Raw genomic sequence first — 26,279 nt, 5'->3', positions numbered from 1 at the left:
GCATTATCTTATATATAAAACCATCACTGCTATACTGGGATACAGAGTCTCTGTTGAGGCAGGTCCAGCCTTTATATCCCCTGTACTCACAGTGTAGGTGCCCTTTTCCTGCATCAACTGATTTATGCTCCAGTTTTTTACCTCTGTCATTTAACGGGACAACAGGACTGGGAGGATAAAGTGCTGGCCAGGTAAGACCCCAAATCCACCACAAGATAAGTATATTATGAAATCACGATAGGGGATTCAAGTCTGGCAACTAACCATGCAGTATAATATGTCACAGGCCAGGCATGGTGGCATATGCCTGTAACCCAGTACTTGGGAGGCAGAGACACTCCTCTGTGCATTTGAGGTCAGCCTTGACTACACAGCAAGTCTCTGTCTCAACATACAACCAATTTGTTGAACAAATGAAAGTTACACTGTAGTAATTCCCAGCTACATAAATCTCAGCGTGAAAGCTGAGAACGACTAAGCACTGGCAAAAGGCACCCTGACTTAGTCCACAGTTTAAGGCTTCTGAAAAACCACACTCCCCAAAGCCTAGGGCGATGATTCTTAACAGCGATTTTTCATGTATTCAAACACTCTGTGTCTCAAGTGATGGTAAGTTGACAAAACATTTTAACATTCTGATCATATAGTACTATATAACCAGTTCACTCCCAGACACACATTTCATATAAACACACACTTAACATTAAGTATTATTTATTTTTCAAGTTTAAAAGTTTTCTAAATACATATGTACAAGATAAATAAAACAAACTATTCTTAAAGAATCGCTGCATGGCAGAATTCATAAACATACGAGGTCTTTTGTAAGGATACAAACATTTGTCATCAAACACAAAGAAAAACATTGAAAAGAAGCAAGCAAGGAGACCACCTTGACACAGACTGCCAGTAACTAAGAGGGACCAGGACAGACTCTCTGAACATCAGGAGAAAACCTCTTTTGCATTCCTCCTAGTGGCCTGGCCTTCCTTTTCTGTGTGGAGTGGCTTTCCTCAGAGTCACCAACCTCCGATGAGATGCCTACCTCCTCTTCACCAGCCTGCGAAGGAGGGAGGGAGCGAAACACAACATCCACAGCGTTAATGGAAAACAGCTCTGAAAAGCTATGTCCAGATAGTCTTTGTTTTAAGATTTTAGTGAGAATGTATTTCCTTCAAAAGCATCTTTGTCAAATATTTTTTGCATACTTTATTTTTTCATTTCAAACTTTACCAACTCAAAAAAACCCTAGGTATAATGATGTATGTCTACAACAATCAAGAGGTGCCAAGAGGTACCAAGCAGTGGTGACTCACACCTTTAATCCCAGCACTCAAGAGGCAGAAGCAGGCAGATTTCTGAGTTCAAGGCCATCCTGGTCTACAGATTGAGTTCCATGGCAGCCACAGCTACACAGAAAAACCCTGTCTCAAAAAACTGGAACAAAGAAAAAACCAACAATAATAATCAAGAGGCTAAGATAGGATTACTGAGTTTTAGGCTAGCCTGGCTTACATAGTAAGTTCAAGCCAGCTAGGATTACAAAACAAACAAAACCCAAACAAACAAAAAAACCCTTATCTCAAAAACAAACCAAAACACTATCAACTTAAATACCCCCTTTTCCATGAATGTGGTCCCATAAGAAATAAAACATTCCCTCCTAAGCCTGCCTTCTCATTATTGTTTAACTAGTGTCTGGCTCAATGTTAAAAAGGACAAATCAGAAAAACTTGCATGAGTCACTGTACTTCTATCCCTGCTATTCACAAGAATACAATCAGGCAGATGCTGCCTGCCCTCTAGTGTTGTCAGAAGATGACGACTGTTAGATGAGCAGCTAAGCACTCTGCTGAATACGATGAATAAGAATTAGATGGTTACAGTAGAAAGAATCCAATTCCCATTCCAGAGCAGTGTGGATTTAGAAAATTTAATAAATATTGTTTAGGCATTTCTATCTAAGTGAATCTGGGATAGAGATCTGTATTCTTTTTTTAAAAAAGACATAGTGTGTTTTTGATTATGTGTCTGTGTGTGGGTTTGTGTACACAGGAGAGCAGGTACCTGTGGAGTCCAGAAGAGGGTGTCAGGCCCCTAAGCGCCGGAGTTAGAGGCAGTTGTGAGTCTCCTGACAGGAATGTTGGGTGTTGAATTAAGAGTCAGGAAAAGAGGAGCATGCCCTCCTAACCATTACACTGTCTCTCCAGCCCTAGGACATACATTATAGTATGTATATATTATATTAATTCTTTAAGAAGTTCATACAATGTATTTTGATGACATTCACTCCCTATTTCTCCCTGCCTACTCCCAGACCCATCCCCTATCTTTCTCCAACATTAAGCCCTCTTTTTATTTTTAATTAAAATTTTTTTGACTGGGATGGAACTACTCTGTAGATCAGGCTGGCCTCCAACTCAGAGACTGACCTGCCTCTGCCTCCTGAGTGAGGTGACTAAAGACGCATCACCATGCTGGGCCTTGATTTTCTTTTTAAATATAACATACCAAGTCCAATTTGTACTGCCCACATAATACTTACGTGTGTGGTTAACCCAAGGGAGGCCTTAAAGAAAAGTGACTCTCCATCCTCAGAGCTATCAACTGCCATCAGTTTTATTAGCGTCTCAGTTAGGGCTGGGAGCTCATTCCCCTCTCATCCCATAGATATACTAGTCAAACTGATCACATTAGCCAATAGCATACCTTTTGTTTCTGTCTTGCATGAGTCTCTGTCCACTGTCTTGCTTTCTTGACAAAAGCGATCTTGTTATATTTAAATTCTGAAGACTAAAATGAGTTCAGAGTTAAAACAGAGAAACTGATTTCTGTGATGAGCACCAGCTGAAATATTAGAAGTACAGATAAAGTAGGCTATAGCTGCTGAAAGAATGGGGATACGTACAATGTCAGCCATTAGTGGGTCATCAGGATTGGGCTCGGCCATGAGCAGCTGAATAGAGGTCAATACAGTGGCAATGTTGAGGGACGGTCTCCATGCACCCTATGTACAAATGAACAATTGCTTTTGTGTGACAGTGTGACATTGTTGAGCCAGGCATGGTAACCCATGCCTATAATCTCAGCACTTATAAGGTACAGGCAGGAGGACCAGGAGGTGGAGGGCCAACTTTGGCTAAGTGACATTGCCTCAAAAAATCAAAAAGAATGTGACACTATATAACCTAAGGAGTTTCTGTTTGCTTGTTTGAGACAGGGTTTTATGTAACCCAGGCTGGCCTTGAACTTGCTACATCAGTGAGGATGACCTTTAATTCCTAATCTTCTTGCACCCTCCCCTTTTCTTTTCCTTTCTTTTCTTTTCTTTTCTTTAATGTCTCACTTAGCTTCCTTCCTTCCTTCTTTTCGTTGTTGAGACAGGGTTCCTCTAGCTGTCCTGGAACTCACACAGCTCACCTCCCAGAGTGCTACAATTACAGTCATGAGCTGCCATGCGCAGTTTGCTTTCCCCTTTCCAATATCAAGAAAACAGATGTCAGAGTCAACTCTTTAACCTTTCCTCACCTTTGGTGGCAATTTGAGAATATCTAGACAAATCCTTCCACTAGAATCAATGTTTGGATGATAGATTGGAGTCAGAAATCGGATCTGTGGTGGCTCAAATGGGTACCTGCGAATGTGTAAGAGGAGAAAATTGTTTTAGTGCTGCTTCATGGCTATACTGAGCCTTACAATTTACGGTGCCCATACTCATGTGTGTGGAGCCATCCACCAGACAGCATGGTTACAAAGGGAGGCCTTAAAGAAAAGTGACTCTCCATCCCCGAGCTATCAACTGCCATCAGTTTTATTAGCATCTCAGTTAGGGCTGGGAGCTCATTCTACACCTTAAAGCCTTCCTTGCTCACTAGTAGCTACCAAAAATAAAGATGGATTGGAAAATTTTAGAAAGATAGCATTTGGAAGGCAGATTCCCCAATTCACCAGCAGTCAAAAATATTAGCAATCAAAAAGTTGAAATAATGGTACTAAAAACACTCATAACCCCCTGACCTGCTAAATACTATCAAGTATCTATTAAGTATAAGAACACTGTCCTATTATGATACCATTATATATCTGTGAAAGTTTTTAAAAAGAATTCCCCAGTTATCATTCAAACTTCCTTGTCTCCAAACTAAAAAAAAAAGGATGATTTTATTTACTTTTATGTGTGGATGCCGGCACATATATGTGCCTGTATACCATTAACATGCCTGGTGCTCAGAGGCCAGAAGAGGGTGTCTGAGCCCCTGGAACTGGGGTATAGGCAGATGGGAGCTGCCATGTGGGTGCTGGGACCTGAACCCAGATCCTGTAGGAACAGCATTAAGTCATCTTTCCAGTCCCTGTGTCCAAGTATTTTTACAGCTGTGTTTTTCAAACAGGTTCCACCTGGACTTCCACATTGGATTCAGGTATCAGATCTCTTCAGGGACAAACAAACCTTGCAAAGTTCTAGTCTATTCAGAATTGATCTGACATAATTATTAAGCTACTCATTCAGGCTTGACAAGTTTGTCCAGGCTCCCACCATGGTACAGACATTTCCAGTGTTAATAGTTAAGATCCTCATTTCATCCCTCTTCACTCTACACAGAACTCCAGCTCCAACTCACCTGACTGGAGCCTCACTTGACTGAAGGGGCCTTGACTTGACCAAGGTGGAGAGAACAATGGTGGGCGCCAAGGGTTGGTGTCAGGGAAGACTGGAGGGGGTGGATTTTTGATGGATATGAAGTTACAGTTTGGGAAGATGAATAAGTTCTAGATTTAATATTAATGATTACACAATATACTAGGTGGTGGTGGCACTGCTTTTAATCCCAGCAGAAGCAGGTGGATCTCTGGGTTAGAGGCCAGCCTGGTCTACAGAACAAGTTCCAGGACAGCCAGGGCTACACAGAGAAATCCTGCCTCTAAAATCTAAAACAAGACCAAAGCAACCAACCAAACAAACAAAAACCACAATAATGTTAAATTTACACCTAAAATGGCTACAAGGGTCAATTCTATATTATATAAAAAATATATTTACTACATTTTTTGGAAAGGGAGGGGCTCAGTTCCAATGTGGTCCATAGTTTATAGAGAAGAAAACTGAACTCCAAAGAGACAAAAACAACATACCACAGTCCTAGTCATGGTTCTTAACTGCTACACTTAATGGCCTAAATAGTGTACTGTCTGTCTTTCAGTGGCTGTGCCTTACCTTATAAGCTGACTCTAATTCACACTCACCTTTCAGGAACGATAACTTCCAGTGTGAAAATACCTTTCTCATAAGGTGTATTGGCTCCACCTAGTATTTCTTGAGAAAAGAAAGGAAGAAAAGTTACAAGAGGATTTAGCTTAGTAGAGCACTGACCTAGCATATAAACCCCAAGTTGATCAGGAAACAGTGTATGAGCCACACATGGTGGCACAGGTTGAAATTCTAGTACTTCAAAGGCAGAGACAGGAGAATTAGAAAGTCAAAGTCATCCCAGGTATATCAAAAGTTTGAGACCAATCTAGGCTACATGAGACCCTTTTCCAAAAGCAAACAACAACAGAATCTGTTTCAAATGAACCTAATAAGATCTATAGTTCAAGGACTAAGGGCTAGAGAGGTGCTCAGTTAAAGTGCTCAATGTCCTACCAAAGGACCAGAGCTCCAATCTTGGCACCCGTATCAGGTAGCTTACAACTGCGGCCTGTATCTAACTCAAGAGGATCTGATGCCCTCTCCTGGTTCTGTTAGGCACAACTTATAGGAGCTGTTTTTCTCCTTCCACCATATGGATCCACTGTCCTTGTCCCACTACCACCCAACAAAATCCTTATTGAGACAAAAATCTCATTCTGTAGCCTAGCTGGTTTCAGACTTGAAGCAATCCTTTCTCTTGCCTTAGCCTTCAGAATCCTGGGATTGTCAGCATGTGCTACCAACACTCAGCTTAATTACAAACCAGTACAAGACATAAGAACTCAAACACCAAGCAATCAACTGAGGAAGGAAGACTGCAGGGACCTTTCACCTTACTACGCACTACTTTAATATATATCAATGTATGAAATTCAGAACAATCTTCAACAGGGCAGGCACGACGGGATACCTACGAGCTCGCAAATTATCCATTTTGTCCTTTTCCTGCCAGCACGTGACGCCTGGGGGAGGTTCGATGGCTAGCATGTGCAGTTCTTTCTTCAGGCGTGAAGCTCTCTGCATGGTTTCAAGTGAAAGGAACCATAAACAGTTCCCTGCTCCACACTAAGGGCTGGTGGGGTGTACTGGAAAAGAAAAGAAGGAACCATGAAATAGCCACACTGACTAGCATTTTTAGCACAGCTTCAATTTAATGAAGAACAGATTTTTATTCCTCTTTGTGACAAAAGGAGTCTGACTTTTTCCATTTCTGCATCAACTTTTGGTCTACACATACAAATAATAATAATTGTAAAAGTTTAAATTGAATGTCTGCTTCCATTAATAAGTTACCAAGTTGTAAGAATAGAGCCTGGGTCCAATTCTGCTCATAAATGTATCCTAAGTATGCCTGGGCAGTGAGGGACTGGACAGACTGTGCAGACTCTATGCTCTGTGAGAGCAGGGGAAAGCAGCCAACACGTGGAGGTACGTGCAAGCTAGTGTTTCAGTGTCTGCCAGTCTCTCCGTGTATCATGGACTCTGTATTCTCTTTATCCTTCATGGAACTCAGCCTGTCAATCAGCCCATCACGCCTAACATTCTAATCTTTCACTGAGGTCTCTCTCACCTGAAGTAACACCACAAACACATCCACTCGACCAGCAACCACCTAAAGAACACTATTGCTTTGCTGTACACACACATACAACATCACACATTATAGCTAGCTTTGCTATAGTTTTGTGAACACATCGTCCTCTCTTTCTTGCAGTGCTTTGTTCCTAAGTTTTCCTCAGCTTTTGCCCAGGCTGTCCTTGAGCTCACTCTAGTAAGCCTGTAAACTTGCGATTTTCCTACCTCAGCCTACAAAGTAGTTGGGATTAGAAGTCTGGGTCACCAAGTCCAGCTAATGAATATATTCTTAATTTTAGTCCATTTAAAATCTTTCCCATACTCTCACATTTAAAGATATTTTCCTATGTATTCTTTTTTTTTTTAATTTATTCATTTATTATATATAAGTACACTGTAGCTGTCTTCAGATACACCAGAAGAGGGCATCAGATCTCTTTACAGATGGTTGTGAGCCACCATGTGGTTGCTGGGAATTGAACTCATGACCTCTGGAAGAGCAGTCGGGTGCTCTTAACCGCTGAGCCATCTCTCCAGCCCCCTATGTATTCTTTATGTTTAATATACATATACATGTATATGTATGTATGTGTGAATATATAACTTTTGGGCTGGAGAGATGGTCCAGTGGTTATAATCACTTGTTGCCAGAGGACCCGGGTTTGATTCCCAGCACCCACGTGGCAGCTCACAAGCTCTCACAACACCTCAGGTGCCAGGTATGCAGGTGGTACACAGACACACATGCAGGCCAAACACTTAAAATAAAAATAACTAAAAAATATAATTTTGTTCTTTTTACTTAAATCTTTTGGCTATGAGTAATTGTTTTTTGTGCATAGTAAGAGGTAGAAGGTCCAATTTTAATTTTCCCCCCAAAATAACCAATTGTCTGAGCACTATTTAAAAAAAAAGAAAAAGGGCTGGAGAGATGGCTCAGTGGTTAAGAGCACTGTCTGCTCTTCCAGAGGTCCTGAGTTCAATTCCCAGCAACCACATGGTGGCTCACAACCATCTGTAATGAGATCTGATGCCCTCTTCTGGTGTGTCTGCAGACAGCTACAGTGTACTTATATATAATAAATAAATAAATCTTTTTAAAAAAAAAAAAAGAAAAAAGGAAACTCCACCCTTCTAATATTACCATAAATTCATTTTTCAAACATGTGTGGATCTGTTTTGAGTATTCTAGATTTGTTCCATTCATTATCTAGAATATTTTGAATCAAACTCCACTGTTCCAGTTACCTCAGTTTATTTATTTTTCATTTCTAATGTAAATTAAAAATGTTGTTTCAGTTCAGGGGCTGGGGATTAGACTTAGTGGTAGGACATTTGCCTAGTATGAGCAAGACCCTGCACTACTAGGTGTGTGTGAGGGGTAGGGGAAGGCTGCAAGTAAACCAGTCATTAGGTAAGTAAGTATTGCACATATTATGCTGGGCCTGGGCAGGACACAACTATAATTTCAACAATCGGGAGGCTGAGGTGGGAGGAAGATCAGCAACACACTGCCATCCTTGAGGCCAGTGGTGTATATGGGACCCTGTCTTAAACAAACTCACTGGTATGTACTTAGAGCACTAAGCAAGCTGAAGTAGGATTGTTCTAAGTCTGAGGTCAGCCTGGGCCACAGGGTGGGGTCCTCTGTATTAGTTTTCTTCTTCTTACAGCAAAATCCATGACACAGGCGACTCAAGAAAAGGAAGTGTATATTTTGGGTCAGAGCCTGAGGATGCAGTCTATCCAGGGTAGTGGAGATGACAGCACTGCAGGACTAGGAGGAAGCTGGTCACCCTGCACCCACATTTGCCTTTTTACTCAGTATGGGACTCCTGTCTATAGAATGATCCCACCCATATTTATGGTTACTCTTCCCACCTTAATTAATTCAATCTAGACATCTTCTTACAGACATGCCCAGAAGTCTGTCTCCTAGGTGATCTAGATCCTATACTTAAGTTGACAATATTAACCATCTCCCCCTGTAGTGGCTTGAATAGCGTTGGCCTCTACAGACTCTTGTGTTTGAATGCATGGCTCTCAGGGAATGACACTATTAGGAGATGTAGTCTTGTTGGAGGAAGTGTGTGTATAACTGTGGGAGTGGGTTTTGAGGTCTCCACTGCTTAAGCTCCACCCAGTATGGAATTCCAGTTTCCTCCTGGCTGCCTGCAGAAGACAGTCTCCTACTGCTGCCTTAGGATCAAGACGTAGCATTCTCTGCTCTTCCAGCACTAAGTCTGCTTGCATGATGATGCCATGCTTCATGTCATGATAATAAACTGAACCTCTGAAACTGTAAACCAGCCCCAATGAAATGTTTTCCTTTTATACAAGTTGGGGTTGGTCATAGTGTCTCCTCACAGCAACAAAACCCTAAGTTGGTCCCATAGTCTTCTGCCTCAGCTCCCCATATACTAGAACTCCATCACGTTCGGTCTTGTTATTGGTTTCTAACATGTTATTTATATCCTTTAAAACTGCTGAGTCTTGCTCAGAATGCCCTATGTGTGCTTCAAAAGAGACAGTTTAGTTGTTAAAATGCTTGATATTTTAAGGATCTGAGTTTAATCCAGAAACCTCATAAAAAGTTGTGTTGGTACACAAGTTTAATCCCAACACTAGGGGAGAGAGGAGAGAGAAATAACTCTTGTTAAGTTGTCCCCTGACCTTCCCAAAGGTGCTCTGATGTACACCCCATAATAATGATGAAATAAAAGGTATTGATGACATATACAAAAATCTAATTATTTAATGCAGATCAAAAATATCTCCACAGCTACGAAAAAAAAAAAGTTTAGTCAGTGGTGGGGATATAATTCTGCAGTAATATCATTTGAGAGGCTGAGGCAGGAGGATTACTCAAAATTTTATACCAGCCTGATCTACAAGTCAAGTTCCAGACCAGACAGGGATACATACAAGATCCTGTCTCAAACAAAACAAAGTAAAACAAAAAAAGAGGGCGCAGAAGCAGGCACAATTAAGAGCACCTGCTGCTTTTGCAGAGGACCTGGGTTTGATCCCCAACACCCACATGGTGTCTCATAACACCCGCATGGTCTCATAACCATCCATCCTCAGTTCCAGGGGATCCAACAGGCATGCACGTGATCCACATAAATGCATGTATGCAAAACACTTATACATACAACATAAAAATTAACTGGTGTTTTGACTCCCCTTCCATATAACAGAAAAAAATCTCAGAATAATTTAATATCTTAATTTACATTTTGTTTTGTATCCTAATTTTCTTTCTCTCTCTCTCTTTTAAAGACCAGGGTTTCTCTTTGTAGTCCTTTGACTGTCCTGCAACTCGCTTTGTAGATGAGGCTGACCTCAAACTCAAAGACTGGCTTGCCTCTGCTGGGATTGAAGTCGTGCTCAGACTCTATCATTTCTATTACATTGCTATTGGGGGTAGGGCGTTGGGGAGGGGCAGTATCTGCCTTACACTTCCACATTACAGTACATTGTTAGGAAGCCAGGACAGGCACTCATACAAGACAGGAACCTGGAGCAAGGAGCTGATGCAGAGGCCACAGAGGGGTGCTGCTTACTGGCTTGCTCCCCATGACTTTTCAGCCAAAGCATTGCTATTTTATACAGTAATCTGAAGGCCTAGTTTCAGTAAAACAAAACTCTTACAAATATAGGGGACTGGAAAAATAGCTTAGCAGGGGGGTGGGGGATGGGGTGTTAAAGCACTTGCTGCATAGGCCTGACAACTTGATTTGATCCCAGTAATCCACAGTAGGAGAGAACAATCTCCTCAGCGTTGTCTTTGGACAATCAATTACAACAAAACTAGAATTATAATCTGTATCTTTATATAAAATAAGAACACAGTGGAACACATGCTAGTCAGACTAGAATGAGAAAAAAATAAGGCAGTTTCTTCTCAAAGAAGCCACCAGACTATTACAGCAACTGATACTAAGTAACTATGACACAAAGTCCTCTGGGGTGAGAGAGATGGTTTAGCTGTTAAGAGTCCAGAGGACCCAGGTTCAATTCCCAACACCCATCTGACGTCTCATAACTGACACCTTCCTCTGGCCTCCGTGGGCAACAGGCACACCCGTGGCGCGCATACGTATATGCAGACACTCATATACATGAAATAAAAATTCAACAAGTCCTTTGGCATAAAAGCCACTTGTTATGGTGTATTTTCTGAATATAAAGAAAGGTTCTTCACAGAGCAGGAGCTTGGTGTCACCTAACTGGAGGCGCCTAGGCGTTAGTCAGTTCCAGGTCAGCCTGGGCTACAGCGACACCTGTCTTACAAACAACAAAATGAACGAAATCCCCAACCAAATAATCATAACAAAAACGTTCCTTACACTACAGCTCCAAAACGTGTTTTCCTTTTAATTGTTTTAAACCGGCGTTTTCTGCCTCTTTTCCAGTAATCACTCTCCACAAACGTATGCTTACAACTGCCCTGACTATTCATTAAATTCCTTCTCACCTATGTGTGAGGCCACATCAAAGGACAGCCCTCCATCTCTGCAGTAGCTTACCCCACCTAGTCTTTCCACCCTCTGTGCTTCTTCATAAATCTTCAGTCAGTACCGCTGACTCGCCTCAGACCCCAGAGCGCCGGCGTTTTGTTTTGTGCCCCAGGCCTGTGGCGATTAATCAAGGCACAGAACCTGGATAGGCAGCACCGAGGCACAGCCTTGGCGCGCTCCGGGCGGTTCTCTCTCCCGGGGCGGCTTCCCCAGACTCACCGTGACCTCGGGTACGTCCCCTCGGGTGGCTCCCACGGCACTCCTCAGCAACCCGGCTTTCCGCTCGTGTGTCTGCAGTGCCCAGGCTGAACCCGGGAGACCGTTGAAATGACTCCACCCCCATCCTAGAGAGTACTGTGATTGGTCCGCAGCAAACCCGGAGAGACGCGCGCCCGCCTATTGGCCAGCGCTCCGAGCGTGAGTTCGCTCAAGCAGGGCTCAAATTCGCGCGCGCACCCGCTTCCGGAATTCCCAGTTCCGCTGACGCTGTGGTTGGAAGTTACTTACAGGGGAGGAAAAAAAGGCAACCCGACACTTAGTCTGGAAAAGTGACTGCTGAATAGCTGCTTTTCTTTCTTTGTTTTGGTTCTTTGGGACGGGGGTCTCTCGCGATGCAGCTCCTGCTTAGCTTGGAACTTGCTGTGTAGCTCAGGCTAGCCTGAGACTCTTAGCACTCCTGCATCAGCCTCCCAAGTTCTAGAATTAGGCCTGCGCCACGTCGCTCAGACTTAAAGTAATGTCAGGGGAAACTTTACTACTTCATCTAAGACCAGCAGTCGAAAGATAAAAAAAAATTTTAGTCGAGCACGGTGGAACAGGCATGTTGAAATAAAAAGATTTGAGAATTTGAGACCAGCCTTGGCCAAGTACGTAGATTTCCTCCAGCTGAAAAAAAAATTTATTTTTTAAATTTATAATTCTGGTGGACAAAACATTCCATCAGGACTCTGAAGAATAAAGTGGATGGGGTAAATTTCTTTACCATTGGACGTGTTCATATGGAAGCTGAAGTTAGGGGTTAATGCAAGAGATCCTTTGCACTATGAGGAAGTTAAGGACTGCCCCCTCCCCTCTCCCTTCACTGTGCTGAAAAGCAAGCCCAGCTCTTCCTACATACTGTGCCAGCTTTTGATCCCTGAGTCACTCACCAACCACGGAATAAATGACTTTCAGGCACTCTTCCACCTCTAGAAAGATAATCGGTTCTGAACAACCAAGTGCATGCTTATAACCAAGTCAGCTTTGATGGCCCAGCTGGGGACGCCGGAAGTGGATAGTCCTTGGGAGAGAGGAAAGCTTAAGATCTGAGACTCTGCAGAAATAGAATTGGTTTCAGCTATGGGAACCCTGGGGCCAGGACCGAAACCCAGCCAAACAACCACCCTTTCTCTATCACTGCTCCTAGCTTATTGGACAGCTTCATAACATAGGCCTAGCAATCGGTCTTTGTGAACTAAGCTAATATAATTTTGGCTACCGCGGTGATTTCTGCATTCAGGCCAAATTGATGTTAAGCGCAACTGGTTCCTTGTGGAGGTTGTCGCACGGTGTGTTTTGTCTTCTGGAGACCCTCGTGTTCACTAGGACTCTGACTGACTCTGCTCTGGGCTTTCTCACTTTAGTAGTGGGACTGAGCCAGTGAGCAGCTAGTGAATTAGGCGAAGTGTTACAAACTTAGGAGCTGTAGAGTCATGCAACAGTCTGATGTGATTTTCAATCTGCTGTATTCATGGTTAGGATTTTTTCGTTGCGGTGAAGTGTTTTCGCTTACCACTTGGGAATTACTGCGATAGGCATTCATGCCGTCTAACGATATCTAATTTTCTGGGCATCTTTTCTTGGTCTACCTACTCCAGCAGTGACTGTATGCCCACTAGTTCTGTCTTCGGAACTGAAACGGAACCTTCTTTGAAAAACAGTTTAAAATGTCCCTGAGAAATGGCACAGATTGCATTGAGTTGGATCGAAGGAAAGAGGGAAAAGACAAAGAGGGAGGGCCCCATTCTAGCGGAACAGTTTCCGTTTGTCCACTAGAGGGAGGTATGTTAACTGGTGGGAATAGAGGCCAAAAAGATTGCTCTATATGCTAGTTTCAAACTTTTAATTAATTAATTTAGGATTTTTGAGACAGGGTCTCATGATGCAGCCCTAATTGGCCTCCAACTCATAGAACTGGGTTCAAAGGCATGTACCTTTATTTAGGAGAGGGTGTTTGTTTGTTTGGGCAAAAGCCTCATTCTGAACCTCAGCACAATTCTCCTGCCTGGGTATTATCACTATTTACTTTATTTTGTTCATTTGAGGAAAGGTCCTAGTTAGCTCAAGCAGGCCCCAAGACTAGTCTAGAACTCTAAGTGATAGGATTATAAGCCTCTGCCACCACGGCAAGCCAGTCATTGTTTTTTAGAAGTAGAGTGTTCTAAAGTGGCAATTAAAGTGTGAATATAGAAAATTATTCCTTGATAAAAATCTGGGTTGGATCAGTTGTTATTTACTTAGTGAGTGAGTGTAGTGTGTGGTATGTGTGTGTTGTGTCTACATGAGGCACATTTGAGTGTGTAAGTATGTGCACCTAGGTAGCTCTTGTGGACTCCAGGGTGGTGGGGATCTTCCTCTATTTCTCTATACCCTACTGTTTGAGGAGAGGGTCTCTCACAGATCCAGAAGCACATCGTTTTAAGTAAACTGGCTGGCCTGCCAGTTCTTGAGATTCACCAGATGTTTTCCAATGCAAGAGTTATAGGTACAATCAGCTGTGCCTGGCTTTTTATGTTGGTGCTGGGCACTCGAACCCAGGTCCTCATGCTTACAAAGCAAGTACTTTTACCCACTGAGCCATCTCTCCAGACCAGTTATTTTGAAAATATAAAAAAAGTATTTAATTTGTACACAGGATTGTTTGTTTGGACTTAACTTGTAGTTACAAATATTTTATTAGAGAAATGGAGAGTTTGTCTTAGTAGGGGGAATACTTGCTATTCAATCTTGAGGACTTGAGTTCAGATCCCAGCACCTATTTATCAAGTTGAATGGTGCCCTCTTCTGGCACTGGTGTGTACTTACACATACCTGTGTGCAGACACTCATGTAGGCATACCCATGTCAATACATTGGCACAGCCATAGGAAATAACCAAAGTCATGGAGCCGGGACAGCTGTTTGACACAGTTCCATCGAGGCTGCGCCGAGCGCTATGCTGCCACGGCTGTCCTTCTGTCTCTTGCTTTTAGGTTTTGGTGTCCGCGTGCTGCATTCTAGGGACTTTCTGCATTATGGTTCATTTGATGTCTTTTCCTGAGAAAATTATGTCTGAGTCCTTTTTAGGAAAATCCCTTCTCGTTTCAGGGAAACAACTTTCTCTGGTCACTATGTGGAAGTCTTCCCTATGTCCTGAAGATTGTGATGAGCTCAGATAACCAGAAGCTAGAAATTTCTAGAGGAGGCCACGAATCCAGGACTCTTCTTGGTGTATCCACCCCTAAGCAAACGGTATAATTGGTACAGAGTAAACAGAAGTAATCGGCAAGCTCTGACTGGCCTGGAGAATTAGAAACAGACTCTAAGCCTCTTTTTACAATATCCTTAGAGCTCTCTGAAAATGCAGTATAAAGATTATAGGGGTAGTCATTCAGGGTACATCCCTGGGGGAATAGAGCTCAGTAAATAAGATTGACTAAAATAACCTTTCCTACTTTTTAGAGTAGATGATGAAATGATAAAGTAAAAGGAGTTAGGTGTTAGTATTTGCTATGCATAAAAGGACCGGTTCAGGTACTCGCTTGCCAGCCTAAAAGCAGGCTGTCATATAATAAGTGTGTTTGCCTTGACGAAGACATACTTTGGATTCTTTGAATTGGAGTTATAGGACTGATAATAAAAATAAAATCTGTTCTGTTTGTTATTTTCTAATTGTGACTGAACTTGTCACCCCTAACATGTAATGAAAATTCAAACATATGTCCAGAGGCAAAATGATATATTCTGTACTTTTTGGATAGTCATTAATCTGTTTTCGTCCTGTGAAACCTGTCTAAATAAAGAAGCAATCTGATTACCAGTCAGTCAGAATTGCAGGATCCCCCTGACCACCAAGCCTAACTCACCCTTGTCTCATCTTTTGGGCCACCCTGTCAGTGTACTGGGGAAGGCTCCTGGCAATACATAAATTTTTAATTTTTTTTAGAGTATTTAGGAAACTTAAGCTATCAAGCTTGTTCAATGAGTCGACTGTATAAATTTATCCTTTGAGAGTTTTGGTTGGGTGAAGATGGTTTGGGGAAAAACATATAGCTTTAATTTTAAATAACAAAACATGCTCAGGTCTATGAAGACAGATGTTTTGTGGTATAATTTTTGACTGATATAGTTAAAGTGATTAAGATAATATTAATTATTATTGCTCTCACTAACCACAGAGCTGGAAGATGCATTTCTTTCCAAATAGGTAGGTATGCACTTAAATTATTTAAAGAATTAAGCCTTTTATGCTTTCTGTAAAAGTTGCCAAAGAAAGTGTTATACTTTTAGTTTCACAAGAAAAAAAGGAAAAAACCAATACTGCAGTTATAGTAAGAAAGTAGTATTCTTCCTGTTCCTGGAACCTCCCACCATTGAGACTGATTTTTCTTTTGAGACAGGGTCTCTTTTGCTGTAGGTTGACCTCAAGCCCCCCACATAAAGATAGCTTTGAACTTCTGATCCATTTGCCTCCATGTTCAGAGTGCTATAATTACAGACAAGTGTTTTTGACTGGTTTATGAAGGATGGGACCTTTTGCAGGCCAAACCATCATTTGGGTCCATCCCCAGACCCAAGACTGAATTATTGTTGGACCATATATATATGCTTATTCCTGGGGCTTTGGAGGCCAAAGTGGAGGAATACCATGAGTTGGAAGCTAGCCTGGGTTCTAGAGACCCTAAACTGTAGAGGACCTTCCTCAACAAACAATAATTTAAATAAAAAAAATGAAAGAAAGGAGAAAGAGGAAGGGAGGAGAGGGAGAGTGAGGGAGGAAAAGAGGAGGGAGAGGGGAGAGAGAGAGAGAGAGAGAGAGAGAGAATAAATGACCAGCCTGAGTAAACGAGACTCCATCTCAAACCAAACAAAACCAAACAAAACAGAACATAATTGAACCCTGAAAGTTTTATCCTACTTTAAAAGTTCTTCCTAGAAGACAGTATATTGGCAAATCTAAAGCAGCCTTGAAACACAAAGCTGTTAGTTATTTCTAGGACCATGTTGTTAAAACAGGGCAGGAAGGCTGCAAAGAGAGGCCGATGGTTACCTCATCTTCCCTAAGTTATCAGTGCGTTTGTATTTGAGACAGTCTTCTTCTGCAGCTCAGGCTGGTCTCAGATCCTTGATCCTCCAAGATAATAGGTGTGTGTCACCATGCCCAGTTCCTGAGTTATTTCAACATCAATATCTCTTTTATTGTCTTGGCAGAGTTCTATTTGGGCAGTTGGGTACTTTTAATTATTAATAAGAAGAGGTTCCACGTAGACAAATTACCAAGAAAATCTCATTACTTTTTAAAAGTTTTTGTTTTATTGAAACTAAGTGTCATGTAGTCCAGGCTGGCCTGGAACTGCCTATGCAGCAAAGGATGACCTTGATTTCCTAGTCTTATACTCCTATCTGAAGCTCCCAAGGGTGAGAGAACAAGTCAGCTCCCTCCCTCCCTCCCTCCCTCCCTCCCTCCCTCCCTCCCTCCCTCCCTCCCTCCCTCCCTCCCTTTTCTCTCCCATTTTCTATCTCCTCTCTCTTTTTTGCGTTTTGTTTTTTAGCGGGGAGTAGATTTGAGAAGTTTCACTCTGTAGCCCAGGCTAACCTTGAACTCACTGTCTAGTCCAGGTTGTTCTAAAATTCCTGGTAATCTGGGTGCTGGGATTATAGGTGTGAGTTACCTGGCGTTGCTTATTTCTTTAACATATGATTCCTAGTTTATTCCAATAGAAAAGGAGCAACGGGCAAGTGTTCATTTGTTAGGAAATAATAAAACTTCCCTTTATGATGACCGAATCATTTTTACTTTTTTTTTTTTTTTGTGAAATCTGTGAAATGAAAAATTTCAATCAGTCAGGAAACTTTTCGGACCTGGCATGAATGTCATATTGAAAATAATTTATGTAATACTGTATGTACTTGTATACGTTTCTTCACGCACATTCATAAACTAATACTTGTTAATAAAACTAGATGTAAAACCGGGACATGAATTCTCGTCTTTCTGGTGCTTCATGGTAATTACTGCTGCTTTTTCACTCTTCAAGTGTTAAGTGATAATTAGGGAGCTAAGCTTAGTGATCTCAACAATAAAAAAACTACAACTCCCCAAATGCATAGGGAAAGAGGTTGCCACTGGTCCGGGAGACAGTTGCAGCTTCTTCCAGGCACAGGTGCTAGGACCAGCCTCGGAGGAGGGTGCAGCTTGTCCCTGACTGGTTTCTAATGCATCCAGGGATATGTAGTTCCCATAGGGCTCCAGTGCGCCCTCAGGGCAGGTCTCCTACTACAAGTCCCGTACTGAAGCGGGGCTTGGGCAGCGCCTGCGTGCTGAAGCTAAAGGAGCGTGTGGGCGGTGCTAGTAGCGGGAGGAGTAAAGATGGCGGCGCGGGGGCCTCCGCCTTCATTCCCTGGCTGAAGCCCTCCGAGGGAGGCGACGGTGGCCACTCAGGGCTACCAACAGTCTGGTGGTGGTAGTTTTGGCAGCAGCTGCGGAAGCTCGAGCCATGGCGGAGCTGGAACACCTGGGAGGGAAGCGAGCAGAGTCGGCGCGAGCCCGGCGGGCTGAGCAGCTGCGGCGCTGGCGGGGCTCGCTGACAGAGCAGGAGCCCGCGGAGCGACAGGGCGCGGGGCGCCAGCTGCAGACCAGACGCGGGAGCCCCAGGGTCCGCTTCGAGGATGGTGCGGTCTTTCTGGCTGCCTGCTCCAGCGGGGACACGGACGAGGTGAAAAAGCTTCTGGCAAGAGGTGCGGACATCAACACAGTCAACGTGGACGGCTTGACAGCCCTGCACCAGGTAGGACATCTCGTTTGGTTGTTTAGGGTCTTTTGCCTGCAAGCCTGTGACCCTGTGAGCTGCTTCACCAAGAATATTATTAGTGTCACCTCAGAGCCCTCTTGCAAAGACCATGCCACTTCAGTCAACTCACATTCTTGGCCACCCTTTTCCACTCATAACCAGGGTTAGGGTCTTTACTTGAAGGACTGGTGTCACCCGGGTGACTGGTCAATGTTTGTATTTCCCTCCACCTACTGGGTTGTCATGGTGACTGATGATTTGGTCCTTGGTGTTATCTTTCTAGTCATCTTTACTTCTGTCTTGTGCCTGTACATCATGCCACTCATACACTTAGTGTCATTAGCCTGATAACCCTTTCAGAAAATTCAACTTTCTGTTTGCGTGGCCCAGTTATCAAAACGTCTTAGGTCAATTAAAGAGAAACCCTAGTAGTGGATGAAGACAGGCAGCTTTTTTGACACTTGTTTTGCTGATGTGTGATCCATGCCTTCTCCAGGCCACCCTTAGAACACCCTTGACCTCATTGTTATGGGTGTCTTATTTTCTCTGCAGCAGCGCTAGCTACTTCAGTCAGGGACAGAATTATTTCTGCCTGGTACTTATGGAATAGACTTTGAATTTTATTTCTGAGTCTCTCTGAAGAAATGGTAATCTTCACAAAAAGAAATGACTATATGAGTTACAGGTAATCTGAGAGTTTCGTGCTTAATAATAACGCCTTGATTTCTCTCACTTATGCAACAATATTCTTTGTATACTGACTGTCTTAGCTCCACCCTCTCTCCCCATTTGAACTTTATCAGTTATTTTGGTGAGCTGAGACCTGGATACCCTCTCCCTCTCTCTCTCTCTCTCTCTCTCTCTCTCTCTCTCTCTCTCTCTCTCTCCCCCCCCTCTTCTCTCCTCTCCTCTCCTCTCCTCTCGTTCCTCCTTCCTTCCTCCTTCCTTCCTTCCTTCTTTTCTTTTTTCTTTCCTTCCTTCCTTTCTTCTTTCTTTTTTCTGCCTTCCTTTCTTCTTCCTTCCTTTCTCTTTCTTTCTTTCTTTCTTTCTTTCTTTCCTTCCTTCCTTCCTTCCTTCTTTCTTTTTTCTGCCTTCCTTCCTTCCTCTTCCTCCTCCTCCCCTCCTTTCTTTTCTTCCTCTTTCTCCTCCTCCTCTTCCTCCTCCTCTTTTTTTAAAACCAACAACACAGACCCTCATGTAGTTCAGGTTCAGGTTGACTTAAAAAGTTTTCCATGTAGTTGATTCTTCTGTCTCTATGTCCCCAGTGCTGGGACTGCCCAGTCTTTAAGCACTGAGGATCAAGCCTAGGACTTTGTGTTTGCCAGGCAAGAACTCTACCAACAGAGCTACAAACACAGTTCTCTTTCTTATTTTTCTTTTGCTGTATGTAAAAAGTGAGTGTGTTCACATAAGATTCAACTTTTTGCCAGGTGGTGATGGACCATGCCTTTAATCTCAGAACATAGGAGGCAGAGGCAGGTGGATCTCTGAGATTGAGGCCAGCCTGGTCTACAGAGTGAGTTCCAGGATGGACAGGGGTGCACAGAGAAACCTTGTCTCAAAAACAAAACAAAAAAACCAAAAAACCAAAAAAAAAAAAAATCCAAAAATAAAAACAAAGCAAAAACCAACCAACCAAACAGTAAAACATCCCAAACCCCCCAAAACAAAACCATTTTTAAATAATAATTCAAGTTTATGTTAAGCCCCTTCCTTAAATATATTTAGTTAATAGCTTAAGATTGTTCTTATTGCTCTCAACATATGGAAGAGAATTACCCTCTCAGCCTGTTTTATTCAGGATCCTACCTAAAGTTTTACATCTAGCAACCAGTGTTTACGTAGTACTTTGCTGTTCACGAATGGTTTTACGTGTCTTCTCTCATGTAACCTTGGTGGTATTCTTCTGTAGTGGGTATAGTTGGTAATGACGTGACTCCCATATACAGAGGGGGAAGGTGAAACTTCAAAACCTGTGTTTGTGAGAATCCAGGAAGGAGGAGAGTTACCCGATCTCAACCACAAAGCCCCATAGCCACCGAGTAAGGAACTGGGTATAAAATGTGGTAAAAACTAAAAGAACTACAGTCACCTTTAAATCGGATTCAAACTAAAGGTTTGAACTCTTGGAGGGGTGATTTCTCTATACACATGAAGGGTAGAGCTCAGCTGGGTGTCTTCAACCATTCTTCACCTTAATATTTAGTAGTAGTAGTATTTTTTAGTATAATAGAGTATAACTCAGTAACAGTGTTTCTTTTGTTATTTTTATTTTGATTAGTGTGTGTGTGTATATGTGTGTGTGTGTGTGTGTGTGTGTGTGCCATTATGTTCGGGTGGCATTGAAAAGGACAACTTAGGGGAGCCGGTTTGCTTTGTTCATGGTGGAGTCTGGGTTCTGAAGATGGAAGGAACTGAAGTGTCAGACCCTCGATTCTTGTCCACGTGACTCTGCTGGCTGAGTGTAGTCCTTCATACACTTACTATCACTCTGGGAAGTCACTCATGGCAGATCCTCCCCCCCTCGCTGACTGATAGCCTTCTGCTGCCTCTCCTCCCTCCACTAACAGCTTTGATTGGGAAGGGCGCTGTCTCTCCGCTGATGCACTCTTTACCTTCTTTAATCTATTGAAGTAGGAGAGGAGGGGATGCTAGCTATGGAATAATTTTTTTTTAATCTACAAATGTAATAGACAAATGTCTCCAGATTTAATAAGTTGCCTTGCTATGAGGTTTCTTCAAAAGTAGACAATAGCTAACGTCATTCAGGTTGAATATGTGTACTCAGTACTAGACACATTCAGTTAGAGATTATTCTGCTCAAAGATTTGGTGTCAAGTCAAACAACTTTGTTTTGTGTGTTCTCTGTTTTGTTTTCTTTTTCCTTTCAGAAAGGGTCTCACACCATGATTTAGGCTAGCCTGAAATGGACCGTATAGCTTAAGCTGGCTTTGAGCCACCCGATGTAGATGATGGGAACCAAACTCAGGGCCTCTGGAAGAGCAGCAAGTGCCTTTAACCACTGAGCTGTCTCTCCAGCCCTAAATCTTATGGTTTAAAATTAGCACACGAGGTATTAGATACCGCAATGGCTTTCTTTTTTTGACTTAAAAAGTAAATTTATGATGGCCTCTTAAGACAAAGCGTGTTTGAGGTGATTGTCCACTCACTCCTGTGCTCTCTCTGCAGTCCTCCTCCTCTCCCCTGAGTCCCCTTGAGTCCCCTCTTCTGCTCTCATGCCACAGGTGCCCTTTTGAACATCTCCCCCTTCTCTTTTCACCCTCTCTTAGTCTCCTTTCTAGGGTTTTTGAGCCTTTATCCTTGTTTATACACATATATACGTGAGAGAGAACACATGGCGGTTATCTTGAGTTTGGGTCTCTTTGCTTAATATATTTTCCAGCTCATTCCATTTTCCTTTAAATTTCATTTTTCTTTACAGCCGAGTAAAATCCCGTTGTTTATTGTATCAGTTATTGTCTACTGTTGTGAAGAAGCACCATGACCAAGGTGATTTATTGAAGAAACCATTTAATCAGGGGTTTGCTCATTGTTTCAGGGAGTTTATGACCCTCTCATGGCAGGCAGGCAGGAGGCAGGCAGCAGGCAGGCAGGCAGGCAGGCAGGCAGGCAGGCAGGCAGGCAGGCAGGCAGGCAGGCAGGCAGCAGGCAGGAGGCAGGCAGCAGGCAGGCAGGCGGCAGGCAGGCAGGCAGGCAGCAGGCAGGCAGGCAGCAGGCAGGAGGCAGGCAGCAGGCAGGCAGGCGGCAGGCAGGCAGGCAGGCAGGCAGGCAGCAGGCAGGCAGGCAGCAGGCAGGCAGGCAGGCAGCAGGCAGGCAGGCAGCAGGCAGGAGGCAGGCAGCAGGCAGGCAGGCGGCAGGCAGGCAGGCAGGCGGCAGGCAGGCAGGCAGCAGGCAGGAGGCAGGCAGGCAGCAGGCAGGCAGGCAGGCAGGCAGGAGGCAGGCAGGCGGCAGGCAGGCAGGCAGCAGGCAGGAGGCAGGCAGGCAGCAGGCAGGCAGGCAGGCAGCAGGCAGGAGGCAGGCAGGCAGCAGGCAGGCGGCAGGCCGGCAGGCAGCAGGCAGGAGGCAGGCAGGCAGCAGGCAGGCGGCAGGCAGGCAGGCAGCAGGCAGGAGGCAGGCAGGCAGCAGGCAGGCGGCAGGCAGGCAGGCAGCAGGCAGGAGGCAGGCAGGCAGCAGGCAGGCAGCAGGCAGGCGGCAGGCAGCAGGCAGGAGGCAGGCAGGCAGCAGGCAGGCAGGCAGGCAGGCAGGCAGGCAGGCAGGCAGGCACTGGAGCAGTAGTTGAGCTTACATCTGATCCACAGGCAGGAGGCAGAGTGGGCGGGCGGTGGGGAGGGAAGGGAAGAGGGAGACAGAGACAGAGACAGACAGATGGATCTGTTTGTCTTGGGCTTTTGAAACCTCAAAGTCTACCCCCAGTGACACACCTTCTCCAACAAGGCCACACCCTGTAAGCCTTCCTGAATACTTCCACCAATTAGGGAATAAGCATTCAAATGTATGGGCCCATAAGGGCCACCCTCATTCAAACCACTATATATCTATCACATTAAAGTTTTTTTTTTTTTTTTTTTTTATCATAGAGCTGGAGAGGGGGCTTGGTAGTTAAGAGCACTGACTGCTTTTCCAGAGAACCCAGGTTCAAATTCCAGCACCCATGGCAGCTCACAACTCTGTGTAACTCCAGGATCCGATGACACCTTCACACAGACGTACATGTAGGCAACACACCAATCCACATAAAATAAAAATAAAATTTTTATTACTTGTGTGGTGTGTACTTGTGTGCCATTGCACTCATGTGGAGGTCAGAGGACAGCTTTTGGGAGTTGTTTTTTTTTTTTTTTTTTTTTTTTTTGGAGCTGGGGACCGAACCCAGGGCCTTGCGCTTGCTAGGCAAGCGCTCTACCACTGAGCTAAATCCCCAACCCCGGGAGTTGGTTCTTAACTTCTAGCATGTGGGTCCCTCCTGGGGATTGAACACAGGTCATTGGGTTTGATGTCAGTGACCTTACATAACCTGTGGAACTAGCTTAGAGGCACGTTACCATATTTCCATTATTCATCTGTCGTTGGGCATCTAGACTGGTTCTATTTCCTTGCCAGTGTGAATGGGGCAGCAGTCAACATGGCTAGACATGTATCTCTACAGTAGTAGACTAGATGTATTTTGATGAGTAAATTAAGATTTGGTAGGTGCATTAAATGTCCTAGAGGCCTCAGTGAGGAAGGTGCTAATCTAATGATGCAGTCCTTGGAAGCCCTTGTTTCTGCATGGGAACCTCCATTTTATCTATATACATTCATAAGAAATGTATGTGATGATAGTCCAACCCCCTTATTTAGTAGGGTAAATACTGCCGTGTTGGTATCCTCACAATTATGAACTTGAGTGGTCTAGCTTCAGACAGAGGTTTGTGGTTACACACATTCCGGATTTGGACCCTCAGAGGAATCTCAGATTGGAATTCAACTCGTGTAGCTATCTTTCTTTTCTTCTCTTTCTTTCTTTTCTTTTCTTTTTCTTTCTTTCTTTCTTTTCTTTTTTTTTTTTTTTTGAGACAGATTTCACTATCTAGACCATGCCACCTCAAACTTGGGATCTTCCTGCCTCTTGCTCTGAGTGCTGGCATTCCAAGCGTGTGCTACCACCACGCCTGGCTACCTCTGGTGTTCTAGAACTGCTTCAGGCAGTTCAGAGGAGTGGTGCAGACAAGAGGAAGGTAGGACAGTCTCTGTTCAGTGGGAGATAGACGAAGACTAGGATGCACACACATTCAGGTTAATAGAAAAGAGTGTATTTCACGTGCTAATTTGTCTGTAAGAATAGGGCTGGTCTTCTAGTCCCGTTCATTCCAGTTTGTAACTTACTTCTCTATGGTCTCTTCCGTCTGTGAAGTGCCTTACCCACCCTCTCCCAGGTACTGACTTAACTGCTTACTGTGGGAAGCAGGGCAGCCGGGGTTTGGAAAAGCCTGTGGGCTCTTTCCAGACTCTTTGTAGCTGTCACCGTCCCTTATTTCAGTAGCACACTGTCATGCTCTCTAATATGATGCATCAGGCTATGTTGGGCACCTGGCTCCTTGCCCTGTGAGCATGAGTCCCAAGTTTCCATGCTCTGTACACCTCAGCCAGATTGAACCGGATTCTTTTCCTGTTTTGAAGTGCACATGGAATTGATTCTCATTTGTCTTGTTCCCTGACCAGATATCTCTGTTCTCTTTATTCATATTCTCTCCTTCCCCATCTTTCCTTTACTCCCTTCCTACCTCTCCCACCCTCTCTCTCTCTCCTCCCCTCTCCCTAGCTTATCTCTGTCTCTCTGGGTTTGTACACTTAGAAGTCGGAGGACAACTTCTGGGAGCTGGTTCTTTCTCTACCATGTGGGTTCCAGGGAGTGAACTTAGGTTATCAGGCTTGGTAGCAATTGCCTTTACTAGTTGAGCTATCTTGTTTGTTTGTTTGTTTGCTCTTTTTTGAGACAGAATTTCTCATATAATCACCCTGGCTGTCTTGGAACTTGCTTTATAGACAAGGCTGACCTCGAACTCACAGAGATTTGCCTTCCTCTGCTTCCAGTCAGGATGCCAGGCATTTGAGCTGTCTTGCCAGCCATTTTTAAATATTTTAAAGTGAGTGAGTGTGTGTGTGTGTGTGTGTGTGTGTGTGTGTGTGTGTGTGTGTGTGTGTGTGTTATTTCCACCATTCTGGTTATTTCCAACTTGCTCTAAACATCTGCAGAGTTTCACTGTATGATATTTAGGCTGACCTTGAACTTGCTATTTTCCTAACTCAGCCTCTTGAGTTCTAGGATTAATAGATGTACTCTATCTTAGCTGGTGGACAGCTTGCATAGTCTGTAACATTCGCCCTTTGACTGAGAATTCCGTGAGTTCTCACACAGATGTGCAACTTCACCATAATAAAGAACACTATCATTCCTCACGATTCCATCCTTCCCCTCTAGAGATACCAGAGTCTCAAGATACATACCAACAGGTACAAGTCTTGCCTGAAACATGATTCTAGTAAACTTCTTGTTTTCTGTTTTTTTTTCAAGGCAGGGTTTCTCTATAAACCTGGCTGACCTCAAACTCAGCTCTGCCTGCCTTTCCTCTGCCTCCCAAGTTCAGGGATTAAAGGTGTGTGCCACTACTGCCTGCTGATTCTAATAAACTTATTTTAAAGATCTAGCATATGTGCTGCCGAAGCGAGCACTTAAAGATCTAGCAATGGAGAAACGTAAACACTATGGAACATTTTTAAGGAGGAGACTCTCCTGAGTTGTCCAAACCTCTCTTTGTCCTCTCTGTCTCTCTCAAAGAGAGAGAGAGAGAGAGAGAGAGAGAGAGAATGAGAGAGAGAGAGAGAGAGAATGAGAGAGAGAGAATGAGAGAGAATATGAGAATATTTGATATTTGGATAAATTATTGGAATTATGATTGATTTTACTTAAATGCCTATTTCTTAGTGATACTTGTGCAATTTGTAAATTGAAATACTTGCAAATGGGATGATGTCTATAATTGGCTATAAAATACTTCTATCAAGAAGGGGTTGAGGTTCTCACAAAAGAAACAAGATTAGTCATAAGTTAATTATTTGAGAATTCATCAGACTATTCTATTTTTTGTTTCTTTAAATATCCCATAAGAAAGCAGCAAGAGGTTGGGGGTTTAGCTCAGTGGTAGAGCGCTTGCCTAGCAAGCGCAAGGCCCCGGGTTCAGTCCCCAGCTCCGAAAAAAAAAAAAAAAAAAAAAAAGAAAGCAGCAAGAACCCTCACAGGTAAGGAGGCAGTTGGCTCCCACAAATTGTTCTCTGAACTGTACCCACATGCCATAGCACTTTGGCGCACATACACAAATATGAAAATTTAATTTGTAAGGATTGTAAGTAAAGGAGCTAATTTAGATGTTTCGAATGAACTGTGCAAGACTTGGTGTGTTG

General features: G+C 43.5%; 2 protein-coding genes across 17 annotated transcripts in view; one reads left to right on the top strand and one right to left on the bottom strand.

The window, feature by feature from the left end:
* Positions 1 to 697: 697 nt before the first annotated feature.
* Ube2t (ubiquitin-conjugating enzyme E2T) lies at positions 698 to 11,604 on the bottom strand. Its single transcript, NM_001108344.2, is given in 7 exon segments — positions 698 to 1,060; positions 2,710 to 2,793; positions 2,909 to 3,007; positions 3,529 to 3,634; positions 5,245 to 5,314; positions 6,106 to 6,276; positions 11,509 to 11,604. Coding segments are annotated over 6 exon segments (615 nt in total). The 5' UTR covers positions 6,215 to 6,276; positions 11,509 to 11,604; the 3' UTR covers positions 698 to 913.
* A 6,256-nt stretch (positions 11,605 to 17,860) lies between these two features.
* Ppp1r12b (protein phosphatase 1, regulatory subunit 12B) overlaps positions 17,861 to 26,279 on the top strand; it is a 197,918-nt gene continuing 189,499 nt past the window's right edge. For 15 of the 16 annotated variants that reach the window (XR_015635213.1, XR_015635215.1, XR_015635217.1 and 12 more), the window contains exon 1: positions 17,878 to 18,314. Coding sequence is in view for 9 of the 16 variants with exons in the window: in XM_087580776.1 (XP_087436902.1) it covers positions 18,024 to 18,314 (291 nt within the window). In the remaining 7 variants the exon portion in view is untranslated. 16 annotated transcript variants of the gene reach the window in all.

This window comes from Rattus norvegicus, chromosome 13 (genome assembly GCF_021556685.1).
Source record: "Rattus norvegicus strain SHRSP/BbbUtx chromosome 13, alternate assembly SHRSP_T2T, whole genome shotgun sequence".
NCBI lineage: Eukaryota > Metazoa > Chordata > Mammalia > Rodentia > Muridae > Rattus > Rattus norvegicus.
This window is presented reverse-complemented; position numbering and strand designations above follow the sequence as displayed.